At 34.3% G+C, this 25,215-nt stretch overlaps 1 protein-coding gene, 1 long non-coding RNA gene and 1 pseudogene across 2 annotated transcripts; 2 read left to right on the top strand and 1 right to left on the bottom strand.

Annotated features, from left to right (window-relative positions):
- Positions 1–585: 585 nt before the first annotated feature.
- On the top strand, positions 586–14,404 carry LOC145584282 (putative glucan 1,3-beta-glucosidase A; annotated as a pseudogene).
- Positions 14,405–17,534: 3,130 nt separating this feature from the next.
- Positions 17,535–20,728, top strand: LOC145585275 (putative glucan 1,3-beta-glucosidase A). Its single transcript, XM_081641990.1, has 8 exons — positions 17,535–17,771; positions 18,110–18,229; positions 18,309–18,506; positions 18,641–18,799; positions 18,891–19,060; positions 19,168–19,329; positions 19,498–19,847; positions 20,522–20,728. Exons 1-8 carry the CDS (start codon positions 17,556–17,558, stop codon positions 20,707–20,709), a joined length of 1,563 nt encoding a protein of 520 aa, XP_081498116.1. The 5' UTR covers positions 17,535–17,555; the 3' UTR covers positions 20,710–20,728.
- A 2,220-nt stretch (positions 20,729–22,948) lies between these two features.
- LOC145585274 (uncharacterized) lies at positions 22,949–24,099 on the bottom strand. The gene is made up of 2 exons (XR_014100619.1): positions 23,927–24,099; positions 22,949–23,615 (listed from the first exon to the last, which is right to left on the bottom strand). It is a non-coding gene; the product is annotated as an uncharacterized LOC145585274 (long non-coding RNA).
- Positions 24,100–25,215: the final 1,116 nt, after the last annotated feature.

The following is a 25,215-nucleotide window of genomic DNA, read 5'->3' as shown; positions in this document are numbered from 1 at the left end:
TGTTATTCAGGAAAATTATCACTCATAAATTTATCTACTACGTATATTAATTGGATCTTATTGTGTTAATTTAACATTACTACTGTAAATGCAATAAATGCACATCACAGGTTTTAAACTAGTATTATTACAAGTACTAAAACAAATTTAGTCTATCCATGTTCCTCTATGTAAAAACGATTAATATAATACGAGTAACACTTTCAAGAGAAAGACTTAATAAAGTACTACGTATTAAAGTCTCATACCTTGCAATATTCAACTAGGTAAAAAGTCAAAGTCTTAAACGACATCGGATAAGCTCCGATACATATTATTTCTATTCTAGCCGACAGCGCACGTTATTTCTGGACTACTAGCACGTTGACATTCATGTCCACCAAGTAATCATATTTCATACACAATATAAATATACAAATACCCTTTAAAATATAATTAAATAACCAGAACATTTCAACTGAAATTTCATTAAAAAAAAATACATGGGATTTATGTATATAATGAAGATTGCTAAATTCACTTTCTTATGTTCATTGTTAGTAGGAATTTGTTGTATACAAAGTTTGACAATAGGAATTCGCTAAAATGAAGGCTGTTAAAAGTGTTAATCTTGGAGGATGGCTTGTTACTGAAGGATGGATCATACCTTCGCTTTTTGATGGCATTCCTAAATCCTAACAATGACTTGCTGGTTTGTATTTCTCTCTTGATCTTTATCCATCTTTTATTTTGCTGAGATTAATACTAATCATATATTCTATTTTAGGACACGGAATTCCTCTCGCAAGGAGGGTTTCTTAATGTTTATTAATTACTAGTCGTTGGAGCACGCGCGTTGCGCGTGCTCCCTCGACGGCAAGATAAGTATGATTCGTGAAATTGTTCCTTTTTTGAGGTCTTCGTGATTTTGTTTAGGTTAAATAATTATAGAGGCGTTTTAATTTATAAGTTGTTAGAAGGGGTAGTGATAAAGCTTGTAAGATAAGTAAAATTCGTAGTTGTGTTCGGTTATTGTAATATTCGTGGTTGTATTCGGGTTTTGTAATAGCAAGGATACAAGAATTTGTAAGCACTAACAAGGAATTTGTTAGAATTTAATGATTTTTAAAAAAGTATACTATTGCTTTAGATATTATTTCAGAACATAATATGGTTTATTGAGTACCTAAATAATATCGAAGAGCTTTATTTTAAAATAATTGTGATAATAAGGATTAGTAATAAGGAAATGCAATATTAGAGGTTAAAGTTATGTAAAATGGATTAAATGTAAAATATATAAAAGAATTGTATACATGTTTGTTAGACTATTTAAAGTTGAAAATTTTCGAGTGGTTCTTCTATTGAAAATTATAATTGTTAGAGTTTGTAACTGATACAGTACATTTAAAGGGCTGTTTAGTGAACTCTGTTTCTTGCAAAAAAACTTGTTCTTGATACCCCTCATGTATAACTTTTCTTTGAGTACCAGAGGACCTTTCAATTGGTGGATAATCTAGGACCTCCAAATAAAAATACTACCTCCGATCCGTTTCTTATTACTTGCAACAAATGAATATTTTATATCTCACAAATAATACTCATTTGTTGCGAGTAATAAGAAACAGAGGTAGTAAATAAATAAATATAAATACATAAAATATAAAAAATTAGATGCTATGACTGGGGTGTGCAAAAGTGTGTGTTTTTATACTTCTCTTTTTTTGGGTGGAGGGGGGGGGGGGATGGGTCAGAAATCTGAAGGCTACTTTCTTCTTGTTATCTCTGTACACCATGCTCTTTAATGGAAGAAACAAAATAGCATAAAAGCATAGTTGCCTAAGCTCGTCCTGAAATGATTAAAACAGGACAACAATAAAATATGCAAAACCCGAGATCAAGTAAAAAATGACTGATAATGAAGTACAAAACCTGAACCAGCAGCAACAAAAAAAGTATAAATTTTGTCCTCGATTGTTCAATAAAAAATTACTAAGCTCTTCAGAGACAAAGTACACAATAAAGAAGTTTAGCACTTCATAGTGTTTATACATCTACCAGCAGTCCACCAGGTACTGAAAATCATATTCATGTTCCATTGTCAGGACCTTTGTCCCGGATAAAAATAAAGGCAAAGATTACAAATATATATTTCATATATACTTGTATAGTTGTATAGAAATGGAAAACATATAGACGCATAGTTCAAAGGTCAACAACAAAGTCTTAATCTTAATGTACTTGGCATTAACTTGCAAGTGCAAATCCACCAACTCTACAAAATTTTAGCTTAGTTTAAGAGCATAACAACAGTCATAATATAGTATCTTAATAACTGCAAGAGATACACTCATAAGCTTTTTGCCAACTATCAGCATCTACAATATGATGACTGATGAGATGAAATAATGCAGACTGACATTAAAGATAAGAGTTCCCAATGAATGAACCAGCCTCCATGTTCTACCCATGAAAGCAAGACAAAGCCTGTTGTAAACAAAAAAAGAGATAGTAAGCATGGAAAAAGATCAGGCATTACTAACTTTTCATTTTGATCAGAGAAACTTTGATTTCTAGTGTATGCCAATAGATCGAGTTGTACCAATATTTGAAAAGTCACTTCAAATGGTTACATTATCAAGACTTATTTTACCGTGGTGGACTGGTGGTGGTGGTGGTGGTGGTGGAGGGGTATGTGTAGAAAGGGAGGGATGCCCTAGATTCCTAAACATCATCATCCATGGATTAGAAGCCAATATAAAGACCTTTACTTTAGCAAAAGAAATTTCAGGATCATCGGTTTACATGTTGACATTCACTGGTAATTACTCTTTCTAAAGTGACAAAGCATGCCAATTATGTACCAACAAGTAGCAACTCAAAACTTACCAATGTAGAACACTTAACTTATAATGAGGTAAGCAGATAAGAGAAAAAGGCTCAAACCTATCACACGCTTCTGGTAGTGAAGGCTCAACATTACAGGGAAGACCAAAGACAACCCAGAATAGTTGCAAAGCCAAATCAAAAAGATCAAAACTTTATCATCCAAGAAAACAATTATGATCAAAAGTAGTTTATAATCCAAGAAGCATAAAAATCAAAAGTTCAAAACTTTATCACCCAAAAAGCATATAATATAATAAAAAAATCAAAACTTTATCACCTAATAAACTTATAATCATTCAATTTAACCAAAAATCAAAACTTTATCATATAGAAAACTTATAATCATTCAATTCAATCCAATAAATGAAGTGGGATACCTCAGGAGAGAGACGCTTGCAGTGACCACACTAAGGAGCGTGGAAATCAACGTAGACATAATCAAAAGAAGAAATGGTTTAACCAAAGTTTTTTGCAAAAACCAGCTTAGTTCACTAAACTGCCCTTTAAATTTACTGCTTTTCTTTTCCATTATTATTAATGATTATAAGTTTTCTATATGATAAAGTTTTGATTTTTTGGCTTTATTCAAACCATTAGAACACGAGAGTGAAAGAAAAGAGAATCATCAAATAACCTCTCAAGCTTCTTCAATGGAGTGGAAAGTCCAGGAGTTGCTTCAGTGGAGGGTTGGAGAAACCTCAGAAGAGAAAGGAGAGAGAGAATTGTACCTAGAGATCAACAATTCAACTATGAATCAGACAATTCAACCCAAAAGAACGATAAGTCACTCAAATTCAACCCAAAATACGAAAACCAAAAACCAGAAACAAAACGATCAAATAAACCCTAAAATAATCGAAAACCAATTGAACAAATAGTCATTAATCAAAATTGGCCACATTTTAACTTTATAACTAATGTGTAAATAAATGGAAGAAGGAAAGACAAAATAAATAGGAGAAGCCCAAGCATTCATTTTAGCACCCCAACCAACTCAACACAACACCACCACACAGGCATCAAATGAGCAATAACAGCCCGCTGCGATAGAACCATGGTAGCAGACCACAGTAAATTCCAGAAGGCATAACTCCTAGCACACAACTCCAAATCGATAAATTCTTGAGCCTAGATTGAATAACTTTTCAAGATCTAAAACATTGATGAAGGGACTATGAGCTAAAAACAACTTCAGGTCGATGATTTTTGGACGAACAGAACAGCAGTAACAGGACAGCACCAGAATAACAGCGGCAACAGCGTTAAACAACAGCTACCCGTTATAGTCACTCACAACAACAATCATCATGATACTTGCACAGAAGCTAAATAGAGCAGAAATTCTCCAAGCTCATAAAATTAAGGTTCAATACTAAGACTAACTCAATTGCATCAACTCTAAATAGAAATCATATATAATAAGCCTTGAAAAATTAAACATGTATATGTTTTTAAAATTATTATAATAGCATGCAATTAGAACAGTACAACTATACTTGAAATAAAAATAATTACTAAGCATAGCTAGAAACCAACACTGAGAAATACACAAAAAAAAAAAAAAATGTAATACTTACAAAATAATTCCTAAGCAAATAATTTATGCTGGATAAGTGTTAATCAATTGCTTCCATACTCAAATTAAATTTCAACTCTGCCAATGCCATTAACAAAATTTTAGCATAATTAATCCATAATTCCTCAATACATAACCCATAATTCCTTAATCAATAACCCATAATTAACCAAAAAAATCTTTAAACAAATAAACAGATAAATCAAGTACCAATTACTGATTTTGGGTATCTATGTAAATGGCACCAATAGCTTGTGAATAGTACCAATTACTGTTTTTGAGTACCTGCTCGGAGGAAGCCTTTGTTGTTGGGAAGGGAGCCGTAAATGGGGGCAAAACTGATTATTTTTCCGTCCATTGACGCTGAGGAAGTTATTTTTCACGCACAAATTACCATTACCTTAACCTGTAATACGAAGGAGAAAAAAAAAATTATATAGATAGATAAGGAAGTTATGATATTAAAGGAAGTTATGATACAATGCACCAAATTTAAGAAATAATTTAATCTAGCAACTTTAAAAAAGCTAAGCTATAAAGAATCACTCTACACTGCACAAGCTGCTAAATGCACCAAACAATAATAGTAAAAACACATATAGGAACACAATTCCAGATAGCTAAGCGACATCATGAACGCATAAAGCCTGGTAAGAAGTATATATATACCAAAAAAAGTACATGCCAGAAACAAAAGAGATACCTTAACAGATATCCTAACCCCAACAGAACAAGCAACTCTGCAACAGCAGACCCACAAGCAATGCAATCAGCAAGCCTGTAACCCGGGAAAAGCACAAATTTAGACCGGGGACAAATAAACTCCAAAAGCAGTGGAAATAGAAGTTGTTCTCTTAAAATACAATTTGGCAAACCATACAGCTAATATGCAACAGATCAATCTAGAACAAATAATCAATAAGCTCTTGGAATCTATACGCCATAATCAAAGCAGAGGCAAAATAGCTATCACCCACACAAACAATCTAGATCAAATTACGGGTAAACTGTCTCAATTTATTAATAATAATTTCATAAATTTAAAGTCCTATTTGTCAGAGATTCAAAATTTGTAGTCCAAATTACATCTGCGAGATCATAAAGAAACCAAAATGTAATGAAACCACCTCTCAAAAGAATACCTATGCACAGGAAACTCAGATAGATCAAAGGCAAAGAGAATTTGTAATTGAGCACAAATAAACCACCACATCCAAAAACAAACCCACCCCTCAGGCTATATATAGCCCACGACAAATGCAAGCACAGCGAAGTCATCCCTTAGTCTCCTAAAACTATTATTTTTTAATTTTTCAGGAAAAGGACACTGGAGTAGAGCCCAAGTAAGGCTGTCCTAACCAAAAACCATACATCACCGACTATAACCTCCTAATTCAGAAACAAAAAACCAAACCTAAAACAGAACATAATACAATAACCCAAACCTACGAATCATAGGAACGGTAAAAATCTAAACAAGGAAAACATACCAGCCATTCCTGCACAGGCAGCCGGACAAAAGCAGCCTACTCCCGCACCTGAGCATTCCAACCGCAAACTCCCAAAACAAGAGCGATACAAACCAAAGCAAAGGCTAAATCAACACAAAAGCAAGTCAGAACCAACTCTGGTAAGGAAAAGCAACAACAACAGCTGGCATTGGAATCAACGCCACGTGACCAAACAGGGGCAAAACCGTCAGTTCCTTGAATTCAAGGACACCTCTGTAATAACACCAGCAAGAACTATTCATAAGCTACAGTAAATTTTTTGCATTTTTATAAGGTTTAAGGATTACCTGTATAATTGTATATCATAGTCATATTTACTTACACTATGAGCTCCTCATCCCATAATATCTCGTACAAATGTATATTGTCTAAACGTATATGTACAAGATGAATGTTTCTTTTATTCTCGTATAAATCATAGATATATTTCGTTAGGGTATGAGATTTTTATACATGCATCCAATAACTTCTTGTATAAGTGTCTAGCTAGTCGTTGGTTTGAGTTTCCAATCAAAGTAGCTCTTTTGCCTGTAAAATGCATAAGATGTGTGCTTTTAATTATACTCTTTTCTTTTCTCCTGATTGTTATATCATCATGCAAGCTAAGCTAGAAAAGAGTGGCAGACGAATAAATTGTAGAGTCGTCTTTTTTGGGTATTGTATTATGTCCACACAATAAAAAGAAAATTGAAAGATCATGAATCATAATCAACATCATATTTATGCGATGAAAATAAAAATTATCATAATACTCGTATCATGCTTTATTATTAACTGAATGATATATATACTTCAATTCCTCCGTTCTTTAATTATTTGTATATATGGAGGAACATTTTGACATTTGCATGGTTTATTTATTAACTTTGACCATATATTTTTTTAAGAAGGATTTATTTTGGTCTAATGGATGAGAAATACAAACAATAAATACATGAAATAAATTAAATGTAAAAAAATAAGCTTGGTTATGTAATTAGTAGCTTAAAACTAAAAATCAAGCAATATACTGAAATTTGCTTTATCATATCCTCTAATATCCCTACTTTATATCTATACAACTGATCAATTGAAAAAGTACATGTGAGCTGCTTCAATTTCTCTAATTCGATTAACAATGAAATGCTAGATCGAGAAATGATTTTTGATGATTAAAAAACAAACATCTAAATTAAAGTTGTTGAGCAAAAGTCCAAGAAAAAAATTACACCCTAATCTTCCAGAAATGAGCAATTTTTACATATTTCTATTCAACCACATCAAATTGAAGGAGAGAAAATACCTTACAAGTTTCTGAGTTTCATCAAATTGATGGCAGGAACTTCCCCAACACCATTACCTCCGGCGCCGTTCATCACAGTTTCTTTCCTCTTTTTCCCTTTAAGATCAAAAGGGCGAAAATCCTTGAGGGTTTCATCACCACTCCTTCATTTTAAAATAGTTCAAGTTATTAATCGAATTTGAGAAAATTAATTAAGAAGCTTAACAAAGAAACGTAGCACAAAAAAGGATTACTGTGAAAAGATTGTCAAAATTGATATTAGATGATTATAAAAATTAAAGGATAGAGATCTTACCTCAAGAATACTGCAGAGTTGGGATGATCCCAGATGGATGTCTCGACTGATCTACAGGTTGACCACCTTCCAAGCCCTGTTCTTCCATGTCAATTCCTCTTTCTTTCCTTCTGTTTAAAATCAAATTAGGGGAAATTACTAACTTATTCACCACTAAATTAAAATTAAACCCCAATTTCCTAACTACTAAGAATCTCTTTTTTTTTATGTTCTATTTCAATTCCATTCACTTTTAATTTCTGTTAAGAAAAAAAAAATTGACTAAAAAAAGAAATACCCAGTTCATCATCATGCTTGAATCAACGAAAATTGTAAAATAAAGAACTGGGTTTTTCAAGAAATTCTTCTTTTTCCTACACACAAATACACCCACAAAGATTCAACCCAAAAAATTCGAAAACAACATTAACATATATGCAAAAATCCCGAAGCCCCATCGTCGAAAGGGATGATCGGTGGTCTTGAGTTGCTGAAGTTTTAGTTTTCTCTCTCTAGGTTCTCTCTCATTGTTTCCCCTAAATCTGACCTTTTTTCTTCTGAGATAGAAAGACAGAGGGGAAGAAGGTGAGGAAGTAGGTGAGAAAGCAAGGGCAAAATCGGCAATTCAATGAATTCAGGGGCACCTATGTAATAGCACCAAAAAACACTATTCATAAGGAATAGTAGCAACTTTTGCATTTTTATAATGGTTATGGATTACCTTTTTAAAAAAATTAAAAAAAAAATCTATTTTAGGATGTTTAGGTAATGAGAATCGATCTCAAAATCTTTTGAAATTTGAAGGAGAGCTCTAACTACTTGAGCTATCCCCCACTCTCTTCAAGATCTTTAAATACTACGGAGTACTAACTTTTAAATTGCCTAAAGTGTTGTAGATTTATTATGGCTAATTGAAAATTTGTCAACACCAAGCCAAGACCATACTTTGATTTTTGGTACCTATCTAAAATATATTGGAAAAGTTGTAAATAATAATCCCAACTTTGCCTGATTTTCTTTTAATAATTCCAACTTTTTAATATTATGGAATAATCCCAACTTTTGGGGTTGTTTTCTTTCTTCAATCCCAATTACCGATGACCGGTTGAATGGGTTACTTTTTGTTATTTTAATTGACACGTGTCGCTTGTTAATTGGTTAAAAATAATTTTAAAACAAAAACAAAACAAAACTTAGAAAAAATCAACCAGCCAAACCCCAACCACCCCAAACGATCCGGCCACCACTCAACCTAGCTTCCTCCATCGTCGGCCAATGGGCCCTCCTCCACCCCTGGCGTCGCCCCTACCGCTTCCCCGCTAAACCACCATCCCCCCTCCCTTAAACCCCCACGCAACCACCAAGCTAAGAAAACCCCTCCCCCACTTCGAAAACGTCCAATTGCCCTTCCCACCACCTCAAAACACTAGCGGCTAAGGTTTTCCATGGTGGGGAAGGGCGATTGAGGGTTCTCGTTTGTGAGGGAGCAGTTTTCATGGTGTTTTGAATGGATGGAGGGGTTAAAGGGAGTTCGGTTAGGCTTTTTGATGTAGGCAGAGAACTGAAAAAGAAGGCTATTGTGGGTGTGGATGGGTCGCAACCTCTACCGTGGGGGGTTGGGGGAAAACCGGCGCACATCGGGGCATGGGAAGGGAGGGGGTTGGGGCGGTCGGCTGGCGTTACAAGGTGGGAATTACGGTGATCCGAGAGGGATAAGGGGTTTTTTTTTATTATTTTTTAACTTTAATTTTTTTAGACCAATTACAACTTGATACGTGGCACATGACCTATTATAACAGGTCATTGACTTTCGTTGACTGGTTTGGAATTGAAGAAAGTAAACACCCTCCAAAAGTTAGGATTATTCCAGAATAATCCAAAGTTAGGATTATTAAAAGAAAATCAGGCAACAAAGTTGGGATTATTATTTACAATTTTTTCAAATATCTTTTTATTTTATTACTATCAAATTCTAAAAGTATAGCTTTTGATACAACTTAATGGTTTCCGTTTGTGGTTAGCTAATTATTTTTTTTTTCTCATTTTACGGTACAAAAAATGTTCCGATAAAATTTTGGGGGTCATTTTAATGCTAAAGGAACCAAATAAAGTTCAAAATTGGAACTAAAATACTCCCAAAAACCTAGACCTGATCAATGAGCAGGCCGAGGCTTAAAAATCTGCCAATTTTTCGTGTCGAGCCTAGCTTCCAGTCGAAAATCATGGAGGTGATCAACATTGGCCCGGCCCGATTCGGCCGAAAATAGGGCGGGTTTGGGAAAGTATAAAACGCATTTTTTGTTAAAAAGCCCGAACCCGTCCCGAAAAAGCCCGAAAGCCTGCTTTAGCCTGACTAGCCCGTAACTTTTCTGCGGGTTTAGGCATGAAGAATTGTGTTACGGCCTGGCCCGGCCTGATTTTGATCACCTCTAGAAAATCCTATGTCCAAACCCGCCCAAAATGGTCGGGCCTGCGGGCTTTGTAGGCCATTTTCGAACCGAGCAAAAAAAACTGCCTTAAACCCGCCCAAATTCAGATCGATTCAACTGTGATAAGCTCTCAAAAACCTCTATGAAATATTTTTCGGTACGCAAAATGAAAAATAAATTAATTAGCTGACCACTAATGAAAACTGCTTAGTGGTACCAAATCAAATCTATACTTTTAGAATTTAATAGGTAGTAAAATAAAAATAAGGGATTTGCCATTTGGTACCATTGTAGTTTTGGTTTTTCCGTTTGATACCCAATTGTAGTCAACTGTTAGTGTATGTATTTTCATACCCATCAAATGAGTGAGTGAAATAAATATATTTAAGGGATTTGATTAGGTAAATTATTTATTTGTGGATGAGTGATTGATTAATGGATGAAATAATTTTATCGTAATTAGGGAATTTGTGATTTGATTGACATGAGAGATTGATTTTGTAAAAAATCACTAATTGAGGGGATTAATGAAACTGATTAATTTGAAAAGTAATTTGATGTCGTTATAGAAGATGATATATTAGATCATGACATTGATTGAACAAATTAAATACATATTTTATTGATAATTGGTGATGTGAATATGTGAATGCTTTTTAATTGATCAATTAAATGCAATTAAAGATAAAGTTGCAACTAAAAAAAATCGGAGGTAGTATATAATAATTTGTTTTTAAGTTAAAGAGAGCCTAAAGTCTTTTCAGGGGACATCACATTGGCTTATATAATAGAGATAATAAAGATTTTTTATTTTGGTGAGTGTTAGTGAGCCGCTTAAGATGATGGTTGAACCTCTCATTTAATATTCCACTTTGAAAGAAGAGGTGAATGAGATTCGAACTTGTGGCTTTTGTGTCACGTTGGCTCTTGATGCCATGTTAATAGACCATCTCATGATCAACCAAAAGCTTAAGCTAATGGTTGAAGCCCAAGATCGTTTTATATATGGCTATTTCACCAAATGCCACTGAGAACTTTAAAAATTCACCAAATGCCATCGGACTTTTCAAAATTCACCAAATGTCACTCAGTTTTTAAATAATTCACCGAATGCCATTAATGACTAACGGAGTTAGTCATTAAGGCTTAATCATGACACATGTGGACACGTGTCAATCGGTTATTGGTTTAAAAAATATAAATAAAATTAAAATTAAAAAAACACTAAATCCTAACCCAACCCAGCCCCACCACCGTAACCACTTGCCAAAGCCAACCGACAGCCCAAAGCCAACCGCCGGAACTCCTTGACCTCCTGCCGGAACTCCCTAACCTTCCGCCGAAACCCCCTGACCTCCCGCTAGAACCCCTTGACCCCACCAAAACCGTCGACTCCACTTAATCCCCATTTCCTCCTCCCGAAAAACCACCCCAACCACCGCAACCATCTCACGCAATGCCCAAAACTCTGCCTACCCGACTCCAGCACCCACACGCTGACCCACAAAACTTCGTTTACCCGACGACCCCTGCGCTGATCCCCACCCCAGCCCCCGCAACCACCTCACGCACCAACACGACGCATCACCAAGCCACCGCAACCGACCATGGAAACCCAAAATAGAACCCGACTGTGGAAACCCTTCACCCTCTAACGGCCGAAATCAACCATGGAAATCTAGAATGGTCGATTTCGTCGTTTCAAGGGTGGAGGATAGGAGGAGTGGTTTTGCGCGGTGGTTGGAAAACGCTGGGTGTTAAAATCAAAGCTCATTTTGGTGGTATTTGGGGTCGGGGTAGGTTGTGTGGGTGGTTTTGGGGGTCGACGGTGGGTCAGGTGGGGTGCTAAAGGGCCGATCGGCCGTTTTTTAGTGGTTAAGGGGGTGGCCGGCCGTTTTCCGGCGAGATAAGGGGAGGGGCTAGGGTTTGGCGGTGGTGGGAAGGTGGCTGGGAAAATTTTGGGTTTTTTTTTTTGTTTTTCTTTTAATTTTTATGAATTAAAATAAATAGACCAATCATATCATGACATGTGTCATGATTAAACCCTAATGACTAACGGAGTTAATGGCCGTTAGTTATTAATGGCACTCGGCGAATTATTTAAAAGCTGGGTGGCATTTGGTGAATTCTGAAAAGTCTGATGGCATTTGGTGAATTTTTAAAGTTCTCAGTGGCATTTGGTGAAATAGCCGTTTTATATATTCTTTATCAATGAGAAACAAAGTTCTTTTTTGATTTTTATGTCAAGTTATTTATCAGAAATAGAAGCATATCATTCCCTTATTTAAGACATTTGATTAAACTGTTAATTAAGTACTTAAAGCTGTACAGGATGGAACACAAATTTAACTAAAATCAATGACAAATAATGGAAAGTATTTATGTGCTGAATGGTGGAGGGAGCATCTTAGTTGCTAATAGAACTTCTGCTTCTGGTTGGGAAACATTCAAGGTAAAGCTTCACTACCATCTAAACACTATCTTAGTTAAATTGTTGCAAATTAAACTCGATCTTAATGTGATAATCAGACATTTTTCTATGGTACTGTTGTAAGCTGTAACAATATTTTTTTTGTATATAGTTATGGAGAATCAACGAAAACACATTCAATTTCCGGGTGTTCAACGATAAGTTTGCAGGAGTACAGGCCGGTGGAGACAACCCTTCAGTGGTTACAGAGGCTAGCACCCCTGGAGATTCTGAAATATTTAAGATTGTCAGAAACTCTGATGACTAAAACCGTATTCGAATTCAGGCTCCTAGTGGTCTTTTTCTGCAGGCAAAGACACAAGATCTGGTCACTGCAGATTATGCAGGGGATGGTGGATGGGGAGATGATAACCCATCTGTTTTTGTGATGTCTATAGTAAGAACCTTTCACGGCGAATTCCAAGTCACTAATGGTTATGGCCCGGAAAAAGCCCCGGAGGTTATGAGGGTAAGCAGCATATATACTATATGGTATATATCTCTTTTAATATATTGGTTTATAGACCAACTTCTCTAGTTTAAATTTAAAATTTTCTGACAAAAATATGCACATGTTCATTGTCTCAGGAACACTGGAACACATTCATCGTTGAGGAGGATTTCAGGTTCATTTCTCAGAATGGACTCGATGCTGTTAGAATTCCTGTAGGATGGTGGATAGCTAGTGACCCGACACCACCTAAGCCTTTCGTGGGAGGATCATTGCAGGCCTTGGACAATGCCTTCACTTGGGCAGAGTACGTCTTTATTTTTTTTAGTATGTGCTGATTACAAATTCACAAGAACTTCATAATTTGTTGATAAGGGACTCATATATGTGATGTGTTTATGTTGAACTTGCAGAAAATATGATATTCAGGTTATAATAGACCTGCACGCAGTACCCGGGTCACAAAATGGGAACGAACACAGTGGAACTAGAGATGGATCTATTGAATGGGGAAAAACTGATGATTCTGTACAACAAAGTGTTGCTGCGATCGACTTCTTAGCTTCCAGGTACTTGATCACAATTAGAAGCTTCAAATTCTGTAATTTTAATTTCAAGGAAAATTTCATTTTCCAATGGAGTTTAAATCTTGTTTTAATATAGCCTACGTAGACTTTATTCAAGTAGGAAGGAAACATGTTTCTAAAAACCTGTCTTTGTATATATATGTAAATGTAAATGTAATCTTGTACTTTCAAGATCATCTGTTACTTTTCTAAGCCTTTCAAGATGTTCGTTCTGACCTTATTATATATACTGAATGCATTAACATACATGTCATTTGAATGCAGATATGCAAAACAATCTAACTTGTTAGCAGTTGAGCTGCTCAATGAGCCTGGAGCGCCTGAAGTATCTTTGGATACTTTAAAGGACTATTATGAGCAAGGATATGATACAGTGCGCAAGTACTCTTCAAGCGCGTATGTTATAATGTCCAATCGGTTAGGACCTATAGATGTAATGGATCCAAGGGAGTTGTTTCCCCTTGCTAGTGGATTGCAGTTAACTGTAATTGATGTCCATTATTACAACCTTTTCTCCAACATATTCGATAACATGAGTGTCCAACAGAACATAGACCACATCAACAACAACATGTCTTCGGAATTGAGTCACATTACTACCTCCGATGGCCCCCTTACTTTTGTTGGTATGGTATATAGTTATGTAGCACCTGATACATTTTTAAAAATTTGAAACTGATGATAATCAATCATCTATTTTTTTCATTTTTTTTTTTCATTTAAATGCAGGAGAATGGGTTGCTGAGTGGCAGGTGAAAGGAGCAACAAAGGAGGATTATCAAAACTTTGCAAAAGCACAACTTCAAGTGTATGGTCGTGCAACCTTTGGATGGGCTTACTGGACTTACAAGAATGTGAATAACTATTGGACTCTTAAGTGGATGATTCAAAATGGCTATATCACGCTAACTAGTAGGGATGATAATGGGTCGAATCGGATCACACTATGCCGCTAGATCCGACCCCGACCCTACAAGATGTCGGATTTTTAATTTCCCTCCGCCTCCGACATCCGATATTCGACTCCGAGAATCCAACTTAAATTTCTAACCTCCGACTCTGACCCGATCTGACTCCGAATCTGACTTTAAATTTAATTTTGACCCAATTATCAATAGCAACCCATTTATAATCAACTTCAAAGACCTATAAATTCATGAATTGAATAATAAAAAAATATATAAGTACATAGAAAAGTCGGAGTCAGATCGGATAAGTCAGATTCTAAGTAGATTCCGACTCCGACCCTCCTCTGTGTCGGAGTTGGATTTTTTTAAACGAAGTGCGAAGTCTGATTCAGATTATTATTTCTCGGATTTGGTTCGGATTTTTTTCTTTGGATCGGATCAGACTAGGCCATCCCTACTATTAACCGGTAGTTAGTATATCAGTCGAATTTGGCTACCCTTTTAAGTTTAAGGCTTTGGTGTTGTACACATCCGTGGATATGGAGATCATCAGTTACCTCAACTTTATGGGATTATGACTTTGGTATAAAATAATGTAAACGACTTTTATTTATCAATATAACAATCAAAATATATACTACGAAGTACTACGTATATGGAATTAAAGCGTGTGGTTGAAGTGAACGTCTTTATAAAAGCATGTGAAAAGTTAAATTGAATAATTTTTTTTGTTTTAAGTTGGGCATTTAAGATCTTCATTCTTCAACTTGATTACTTGAGCAGTTGAACTGTATTGCAGTTTGCAGATGTAAATTTGCCTTTATAAGATTGCGATATTTTGAGGTTAGGGATGCTAAGTTTTATTAGAAAATCAAACAAAAAATTATTCCTTGCACGTCAAATACGTAGTACTACTTTACATATTTAATTTGATTCAATGAATGACAATAATATATACAAAATTGTTATGTGATGAATACAAAGTACTTTTTCCGTTTTTTAATAATTGCAACACACACTTTTTTACAGTATTTAAGAAAGGTGGAGTCTACATGATTTAATACACTTTAAAATAGGATGAATGGTTGTTAGGAGTGTAATTTAGTGGGTCATGTGCTTTAAATAAGGAAAATAGTGTAGTTTTTCCCTAAAATAATTTTCCATTTATAGTGTGTTGCAACTATTGAGACATTCCCATTTTAGGAAATTGTTGCAAGTTTTTAAAAACGGAGGAAGTATGTGATTGAAACAAAGTGGTTATGCGTCAATGGCCTCAACTTAAACATCAAGCGGACCAGCTTGCATGTATTTGTAGCACATGGGCAACGCAGAATTGCTATAATTAGTAATTACTCATGAATTGGGCTGGTCAAATTAGCATGACCCGTTATTATTCATGAGAAAGGACTTGGTGTTCACAACTAAATGCGAAGTATATATATATATTTTTTTTAACCCTTAAAGAGCTCACAAAAAATGTCTAATTGACATGCCTAAACTTTCCCAATAAGAAAACTATCAATAATAGTGACTAGATGGAATCGGAGTATAAGAATTAATTTTAAAGAGCAAATCATATTTATTAACAAAAAAAACTAGTACATCTAATTTTTGAGCTATTATTGGTAAGAATCTTCATCTTATTTGTTTTTTTTTTTTTAAAAAAAAAAGGAAGTCATTGACAAGTTTTTTGTTTTTTTTTTTTTTTGGGGTGCAATTTCATTGACAAAATAACCTGGCCTATCTTAAAATTAGAATGTTTAATTTGATTATTCACAAGTTCACCAAGGTTTAGCATTTTAGTAATAACTCTTTCTTTTAAAAAATTAAACAATAGTAATAACTTTAACTTTAAACCGTTTTAAAAGGCTGGTAAACAAGAGTTAGCTCAAGTGGTAAGCAGCTTGATATCTCTTAAGGAAGGTCTTAAGTTCTAGCCTTACCGAATGCAAGAATCTCTTGTTGGAAGACTCACCCACCATAAGCCAGGTGTGCGACTCAGGTCGGACCTAAATGTAATCGAAGCTAAGCTTCGATAAATCAGGTGGGGCAAACTCAAAAACTTGTAAGGGATGGTAAGGAAGTGAAAGGATTAATGAATGTGCTAGCTAGTTTGTAATTAACGACAATTAACAACGAAGACGGAAAAACGGGTAATAAACGAGACAAGGAGCACCGTGGAAAACCCGAGAACCGGGAGAAAAACCCACCAATCCACTATAGAATAATAATTTGATGAAAAACAATGTATATTACAAGCTTTCAAACACCATGAAAGCTTCCACCTCAAACTCACCTTCTCAAACACTCAAACCTTAAGTGTTTAGATTTTACATTGAGGCTCTCCTTTTCTCTCTACATGTTCTCCCCTACTATTACATGACGGCTATGAGCATATATACCCTGAGCATAAATGAAACATCAATGGCTAATAATATAATGAGTGGCAAAATCGGGCTATAGCAGCACCTTGTGTGGACGCTATGCTTACTTTGCGCGGACAGGCAAAATCTTCTGACTCCCATTAGCCCCCTTTTATGTGGACGCGGACTCATATCTTGCGCGGAAGCGCGAACTTGGCAGACTTGACATCACTTCGTAAAACGATCATAACTTTCTCGTTTTTTCTCCAAAACGAGCTTATGACTAGTTGTTGGAAAGATATTGAGACAAGCTATCACCTCAAACTTGAATCACCTCAAAATCATCTCTAGATTTTGAGATATTTTCATACGAAGTCAGCCCTTTGTTCCCCACCATTTCTTAACACCAAGCAATAGTCCATTGCTTAAACTCCTAAGCCATGCATCATTACGCCTTGAACCGTTCTCCACACTTTGCCAAACCCAAATAGGAAGATGTGTCACATAAAATGTCATTAATAACCTAGCTAGCTAGAGTTTTCAGTTTTTATTACATAGTTAGAAAATGTTGCAAGTATTAGTTTTGCAAGTACATAAAACTAGCAATAAAATTTTTAAAATATTCACATGTATCTCGTTCATCAAACATTGATTATATAACTAGACTAGTGCTTTCGTTGCCAAATGATGTCCACCAAATAGTTGCATCGTTGTGATTCCTTCCCATAATCTCTAATTTACAACATTGTATAAATACCCCCTTAAATTCACAATTTTATTAGCAGAAAATATCAATTGTCAGGTGCATGCAGCAACTGAAAATTCATCACAATATAATGAAGGTTGGTGCTAAATTCACTTTCTTATGCTCATTGTTAGTGGGAGTTTTTATACAAAGTTTGATAATAGGGTGCCAAGCCGGGAGGGCTCACAGAAGTCATCACGTAAACCCGGGTTTTCAAGTTAAGGCAGTTAATCTTGGAGGATGGCTTGTTACTGAAGGATGGATTAAACCTTCTCTTTTTGATGGCATTCCCAACAAAGACTTGCTGGTTTGTATTTATCTCTTGCTTGTCGTCTAAATTTCATCTTTGTCCGAGATTAGTTGTCACGTGTTATTACTAACTCTTGTAACATCAGATCGTGTCATGTTAATATATACATGACTACTAACTAAGTTTGTACATGGTCACATGAAGAGTAACTTTCACTCTTTCAGAATGTGATACCTTATTAAATTTGAAGTTGCATTTTCTACTGATGTGTCTACATGTACAATTCTAATGAGGAAAGGAGTTCCATTTTATGCCAAAATTCTAATATAACATAAAAGCATATTATTTCTATACTAAGGACACTGAATTTGTGTAGTACTATTTATTTTTTACAGGATGGAACAAAGATTCGGCTAAAATCAGTGACTATTGGCAAGTACGTCTGCGCTGAGAAAGGCGGAGGGACAATCTTAGTAGCTAACAGAACTTCTGCATCAGGTTGGGAAACCTTCAAGGTGAGCTACATCATCTAAACACATAAACTTAATTTAACTGTTCAACAATTTTCATGTATTTAACAAAATTTTGGTGTAGCTATGGAGAATCAAGGAAAACACGTTCAATTTTCGGGTGTCCAACAATCAGTTCGCAGGAGTGCAAGCCAGCAGAGGCAGCCCTGCAGTAGTTGCAGTAGCCAATGCCCCAAAATCTTCTGAAATATTTCGGATTGTCAGAAAGTCTGATGACAAAAATCGTGTTCGAATTCAAGCTCCTAATGGTCTATTTCTACAGGTTTAATTTAACTCTTACTGTCCTCCTTACTTTCCCTGCTAGAATCATATGTGCAAGTTATTCTACGAGTAATTTCAGTATAAATTTGGTGGCTTAAGCGAGATGATTAGTTCTTAATTTTTTTTTTCCTGCAGGCAAAGACACAGGATCAGGTCACTGCAGATTATGCAGGGGATGGTGGCTGGGGGGATGATAACCCATCGGTTTTCGTGATAAAAATTGTTGAAACCTTACAAGGCGAATTTCAGGTCACTAATGGTTATGGCTCTGAACAAGCTCCACAGGTTATGAGGGTAAGCAGCACAAACTTAAATTCTAATTTCTTGCTTAAAATTTTGAAAGTCGATACTTTGTCACAGAACATAAATTTGTTCATTGTATCAGGAACATTGGAGAACTTTTATAGTAGAAGATGATTTCAGGTTTATTTCTCAAAATGGACTCAATGCTGTTAGGATTCCTGTAGGATGGTGGATAACCAGTGACCCGACACCTCCTAAGCCTTTCGTGGGAGGATCGTTGCAGTCTTTGGACAACGCCTTCACTTGGGCACAGTACTTTTTTCTTTTTATACTCGCTGTCCTTTTTATTCAATTGCTCCTGATCAAATAATTTGTAAAAAAGGGACTAATATTGTCAAGTGCATATTGTTAACCTGTAGAAAATATGGAGTCCAGGTTATAATAGACCTACACGCAGCACCCGGGGCACAAAATGGATTTGAACACAGTGGAACTAGAGATGGAACTATTAATTGGGGAAAATCCAATAATACTATATATATAGAACAGACTGTTGCTGTTATCGACTTTTTAACATCCAGGTACTAAGCACTACTCCCTCCGTCCCTTTATTAGATGTCTATATCTAGCATTTATTACTCACATAATAAAGAGAAGTAGGCATCTAATCAAGGGACGGAGGAAGTACCTTGTATATGTAGCTGACATTTCATACTGAAAGTTGTAAGCATACTGTCATTTGAATGCAGATACGCGAAATTCCCTAACCTTCTAGCAGTAGAGCTGCTCAATGAACCTGTAGCGCCTGTAGTGACTGTGGATACCTTAAAAAAGTACTATAAGGCAGGATATGATGCAGTGCGCAAGCACTCTTCAAGCGCGTATGTTATGATGAACAATCGCTTAAAGCAGCCTATGGATCCAAGGGAGTTGTTTCCCCTTGCTAGTGCATTGCAGTTAACTGTAATTGATGTCCATTACTACAGCATTTATGATGTAAACAGCATGAGTGTCAAACACAACCTCGACTTCATCTACAACAACAGATCCTCGGAATTGGGCTATGTCACCACCTCCAACGGCCCCCTTACTTTTGTTGGTAAGTAATCAAATTAAAGGAAAGCCAGCTTATACTGTACTAGGTTGCATACAGTAGCTGTACCATGAATGCTGATATTATAACCTCTAACATATACATCTAATCTAATTAAGAATATAATAGGACAGTTAGGAATAATAAAGAAGATAATCAATATTAAGACAATGAAAGTAGCCCCTTGATTGGATTAATACATGGCCATTAACCTTAACTTGGAAACTTAACCAACCTCTATCAAGGTGCTAAAATATGATAGCCTTGCGGGCTAAAGTGTATCACACTTGGCAAATCAACATTGATGTAAAATAATGGCGATTTAATATTGGTTAGGACCACATCGTACAGTATCTCTTTTCACATTAAATTACTTTTTTCTCTAAACATAAATGTAATTTTTTTTTCTCACTAAAACTCATACTACCTCTGTTTCTTATTATTTGTAACAAATGAATTTTATGTCTTACAAACAATACCGTTTTGTTACAAAAACCAACCTTATTTAGGGCACTAGTATTTAAATAAATCAAACATCCTTTTTAAGGGGTTTTTTTTTTTTTGGTTTTTTTTTTGTTTTTTATGTTTTTGGTGTTTTTGTAATTTGAAGCTTATAAATTACCTAATTAAATTCTTTAGCACTTAATATCTAGGAATATTTCATTTTAATGTTGATGAAGGAGAATGGGTTGCTGAGTGGAAAGTGAATGGAACAAAGGAGGAATATCAAAAATTTGCAAATGCACAGCTGCAAGTGTTTGGTCGCGCAACCTATGGATGGGCTTATTGGACTTACAAGAATGTGAACAATCATTGGAGTCTTAAGTGGATGATTCAAAATGGTTACATCAAACTTAACGGTAGATAATATCGATTGGTCAACCCATCCTCTAGATTTAAGGCTTATATGTTATATCAATATGTTGTATTATTTGTATAATTGCATAAATATATACCTAAGAAGTTTTTGTATTCCGTCAAACTATAATAAAAATTATATACAAATGCAGTAAAATTAAAAGCACGTGATTTACGTAATTACAGTCTTTAAAGATGGTATCCCTCTGTTTAGTTATTTGTTTTTCACAAACCTTTAAAAAAATCGGGTGAACATTAATTATTGTACATCCATTATAAAGATAGCCTAAAGTAATCAAAAGTTAACCTTGAAATGAATAAAAGTTACTCCAATTTGCATAAAAGTAACCCAATACAAATAAAAATTATCTACGCTTTATTAGTAAAGAATCACATTTTAAATGACTAAAATTCAATTACTAGCAATTGAATGTAATTAAATTACCTTTATAAAACTTTTCTTATTGTCTATTTATATAAAAGTTGTATTGTATTACATTTAAAGTTACAAAAAAAAAAAAAAAGACAAAAAAGTTATCTTAAATTAGCTAAAAGTTACCCTTATACTGCTCAATATACACTAATATTAGTGTAAAGTGGGTATATATAAAAGTTTTTCATGCTCGCTCTTAATTATCTCCATCCCTTTTTAACAATGCATGTGGGTTTAGACCACAACGTGGGTTTTCAGTACCTTCTATTATGATAACCAATTAACGATCAATATTAGAGAAAGAAATTAAAGCAGACCCTTAATGAGATTACTACATGCATGGTGCATCCAAAGCCACCACACCATTTGTGATATAGGCCAATAATTAGTTTTCAAGTTGAATATTTAACCAAATTATAACGTAAGAGTACTCATAGTTAGAAAAAGATAGCCCTACCTAAAACATACATTGTATCTTGGGGAAAGATCGATGTATTACACATGGCAAATCATTATTGATGGAAAATGATGTTGGAATATTATTACTTAGGACCACATATATATATGATTAATATTTTTCTAATATGCATTGAAATTTTTGATTAAGATATAAATAGCTCTGTTACAAATTTACAACGATTACGCCAATAATAAATTGGCATAACAAAACGTGGAAATACATGATGTGGTTTGACGCACACAAATTGTGGTATACACAAATAATCTACTTAATATTGCTTAGACTAAGGGCATATTCAATTCAGCTTAATCCAAAAACCAAACTACAAAACGACTTTTATAATTTAAAAAAAATGAATTGTAACCTATAAATATTCAATACATGTCTTTTTTTTTTTAATTTTTTTTTTTTTTTTTTTTGCCTTGCTACACAATTGAATTGATGGAGTGTTTTTTTTTTAAATCATTCACTTAATTGATACTCCCTCCGTCCCTTAATACAAAGCCTCTTTTTAGCATTTATTACTCACATAATAAAGAGAAAGAGATTTTGTATTAAGGGACAGAGGGAGTATTATTTATACCTATTGATTATGGTATTACTGGTATAGGGATACATTCATACATACCCTTCAGTTAGGGTATTCTCGTAACAAAATTAATTGGATAGTCAATATATAGCTTATCAAGCTTTATTTAAAAAAGATAGGTATAATATAACCTATTTAATGATTGTAGTTTTGATGAAGAAAATCTTTATTTGATTCTATTTTATATAATTGTTAATTTAGATTTCATTTGTAGATATTATATGACTTTTTTATGAATTGATTGGTGGAGTGATTACGTTTTTTCAAAAGCAATGCAAAAAAAAAAAAAAAAAAAAAAAATAGTAATGTGTTGGACAATTTGAGTTTGGGACTTTTTTTTCTTTTTTTTTTTTTTTTTTGAAAAAGAAGAAGAAGAGTAGGGACCATAATAATATCAGCTAACTTGTAGTGATAACAAAATAAAGTCCCAAAAAAGTACTCTGAAAAATAATTATTACCTTCGATTTTTTTTAGTTACAACTTTAAAAATCGAAGGTAGTATTAAAAAAAACAGTCCATATTATGGCAAGTGTAAACACTTGGGCAAAAAGTGTGTACATAAAATTATACAGTAATTTAACCTAGCTCTCCTTTCTGATACATCATACATGAATATCATGGAAAATTAATACAGTAATTACCAAACAAGTTTGGTTAATTACTGCACTAACAAAAATAAAAAGGGAGCACAGTTATAATTGTCTAAATCTAATGTACAAGTATTACATTGTGTACATAACATCACTCAGAAAATGAAACAACAGAAATGAAAAAAAAACAACATTAGATGATCATTATTCAATCATCAAATGTAACAAAAAATCTCTTATGTTTCCTCCTCTGACACTTAGATTTTATTTTAATGATGAGTTGAAATCCTGTTGAAGAACTCAAAGGTAAAGTTCTAACAGAAGATTCAACTCCTCTTTTACCCTTTAATAACTGATCAATTAGCACAACACCTTGTTCTCTATGTGTTATATTATTAGCAACAATTATAGCACCTCTTGGATTCAGATGTAACCTCTCGGATAATGATCTCAGGCGATTCGGGTCGAAACCGGTGCAGTCAATGACAGCAAAATCTACGTTTCGAATGTCGTTTATTAGTTCACATGGATCACCAACTCGTAGTTCGGTCACGCCACTAGCATCACAGTTGTCGTGGTCGCGATCGACGTAGTGGTCTAGTCCGAAGAGGGATTGAAGAGTGGGCCGAATGCATATGAGTTTTCCCTCGGTTTGTTTTGCAGCAACTGCTAGTGCAAGTGTTAAGGGTGTAACGCCTTTTTGGTGGGATGTTATGTCTAGTATTATTCTTGCTTTGTTTCCTGCTGCTAAAGCTGATAGTAACTCTGTTCCTTGTGGTTCTATAACCTTGCTTCCATCTACTCCATACCTTTCTTTTTCATTTTGTATGTTATTCTCTTTACACTGAAAAATATAAATAAAAAAAAAAAAAAACCATGAGTAATGATTAATATGACGACTAAGTGTCAGACACGGTTATTTTAAACAAAAAAAAATGAAAAAAAAAATATGTTATGAATCCGACCCTAGCTCATGGAACCATCATGTCCATCACTGATATGCATACCATATATATTCAAGTTTCAGACTCGATTATTTTATGAAAAAAATATATCATGATTTATAGCAATATAGATTGTATACTAATAACGTAATGTCAAGAATCTAACACGAATATTAGAGATTGAGATAAAAAGTGATGAATATATACTTACCAAATGAAGAGTTTGCAAGAAAGCTTTCATTGCATGTTGAGGAGACCACTCCATTGTTGCCATATTAGTTAGTTAGTTTACTATCAAGTTGTTCTTGTTTATATGTGTTACTATAAAACGTATGAGAGCTTCTTAACTTTGATGATGTATGTTTTATGACTACTACTATTCAACACCCCACCTTTCTTTCTTTATATAGTAAACTCTTACCATTTATTTCATATTTTTAAAATAAAAAAATCAACGAAAAAGGTGAATCTTACCCAATGACTAAGCAACACATGGCAAACGAAATGGGCATTTTTGCATGGCTCGCAAATTCGTGGCAAGAATAGAGCAATTTCATGTGAGAGTTTACAGTCTGTATAGAGTAATTCCACCCCTCCTTTTTCTCATTTATTACAATTTTTTGTTTAAAAAAAAATTAAAAAAAAAAAGAAAAAAAATCTATATACGTACCAACTACGTATGGGACACATGGCGTTGTATAATAGTTTGTTGTAGGACACGTGGAGGGTTTTGATTCTTTCGTTAAGTGACTATGTCATTGCTAATTAGTGGTTCATGTATATAACTTGATATTGCTAATTATAGTATTTTAGCCACCAAGATTTTACATTGACACGGAAAACTAGGGTGAATGTTTCATGTTTGCTTGCTGTCCTTGTTACGTATTTGAATAATGATCGTATAATTCTTTATTATACACTTAATGGCTTAATGCTAAGTACTCATCATGTACATAGTCACTATGTTACTCAGATACAGGTAATGTATTGAATGTTACTATGTTATATAAAGTTAAGATGTAAACTCGAAGATTTTAGGACACGGAGATATTGTTTTAAAATTGAACATCATATTCATAATACATATTTTTAATTTGTAATAATGTTTATGTTGTAAGTATGTATATCTTTGTAGGACACGTGGAGGGAGTTGATTATTCTTTGCCAAGTGAATATGTCATTGCTGATTATTGGTTCAAATAGCTAGCTAATTACAAGTATAGATTTGTAGCCACCAACATTTTACATCGACACGGAAAACTAAGATGACCTTGTTTGATATCCTTTTTTTTTTTTTTTTTTCGGGTGATCACCAAACATTTTACATCATGATATCTTTATTATTTGAATGATAAAATGAAACTATATATGTAATATATATTTGACTAATGAAAATTTACTAAATAAAAATTTAAATAAAAGAACTTTGTATTTTAATTTAATGTTACTATGTGTGAGTACAGTCACTATCCAAATTCGTGTATCCGTATTAGATAAAGG

Source organism: Chenopodium album, chromosome 16, assembly GCF_948465745.1.
Source record: "Chenopodium album chromosome 16, dcCheAlbu1.1, whole genome shotgun sequence".
In the NCBI taxonomy this organism is placed as follows: domain Eukaryota; kingdom Viridiplantae; phylum Streptophyta; class Magnoliopsida; order Caryophyllales; family Amaranthaceae; genus Chenopodium; species Chenopodium album.
This window is presented reverse-complemented; position numbering and strand designations above follow the sequence as displayed.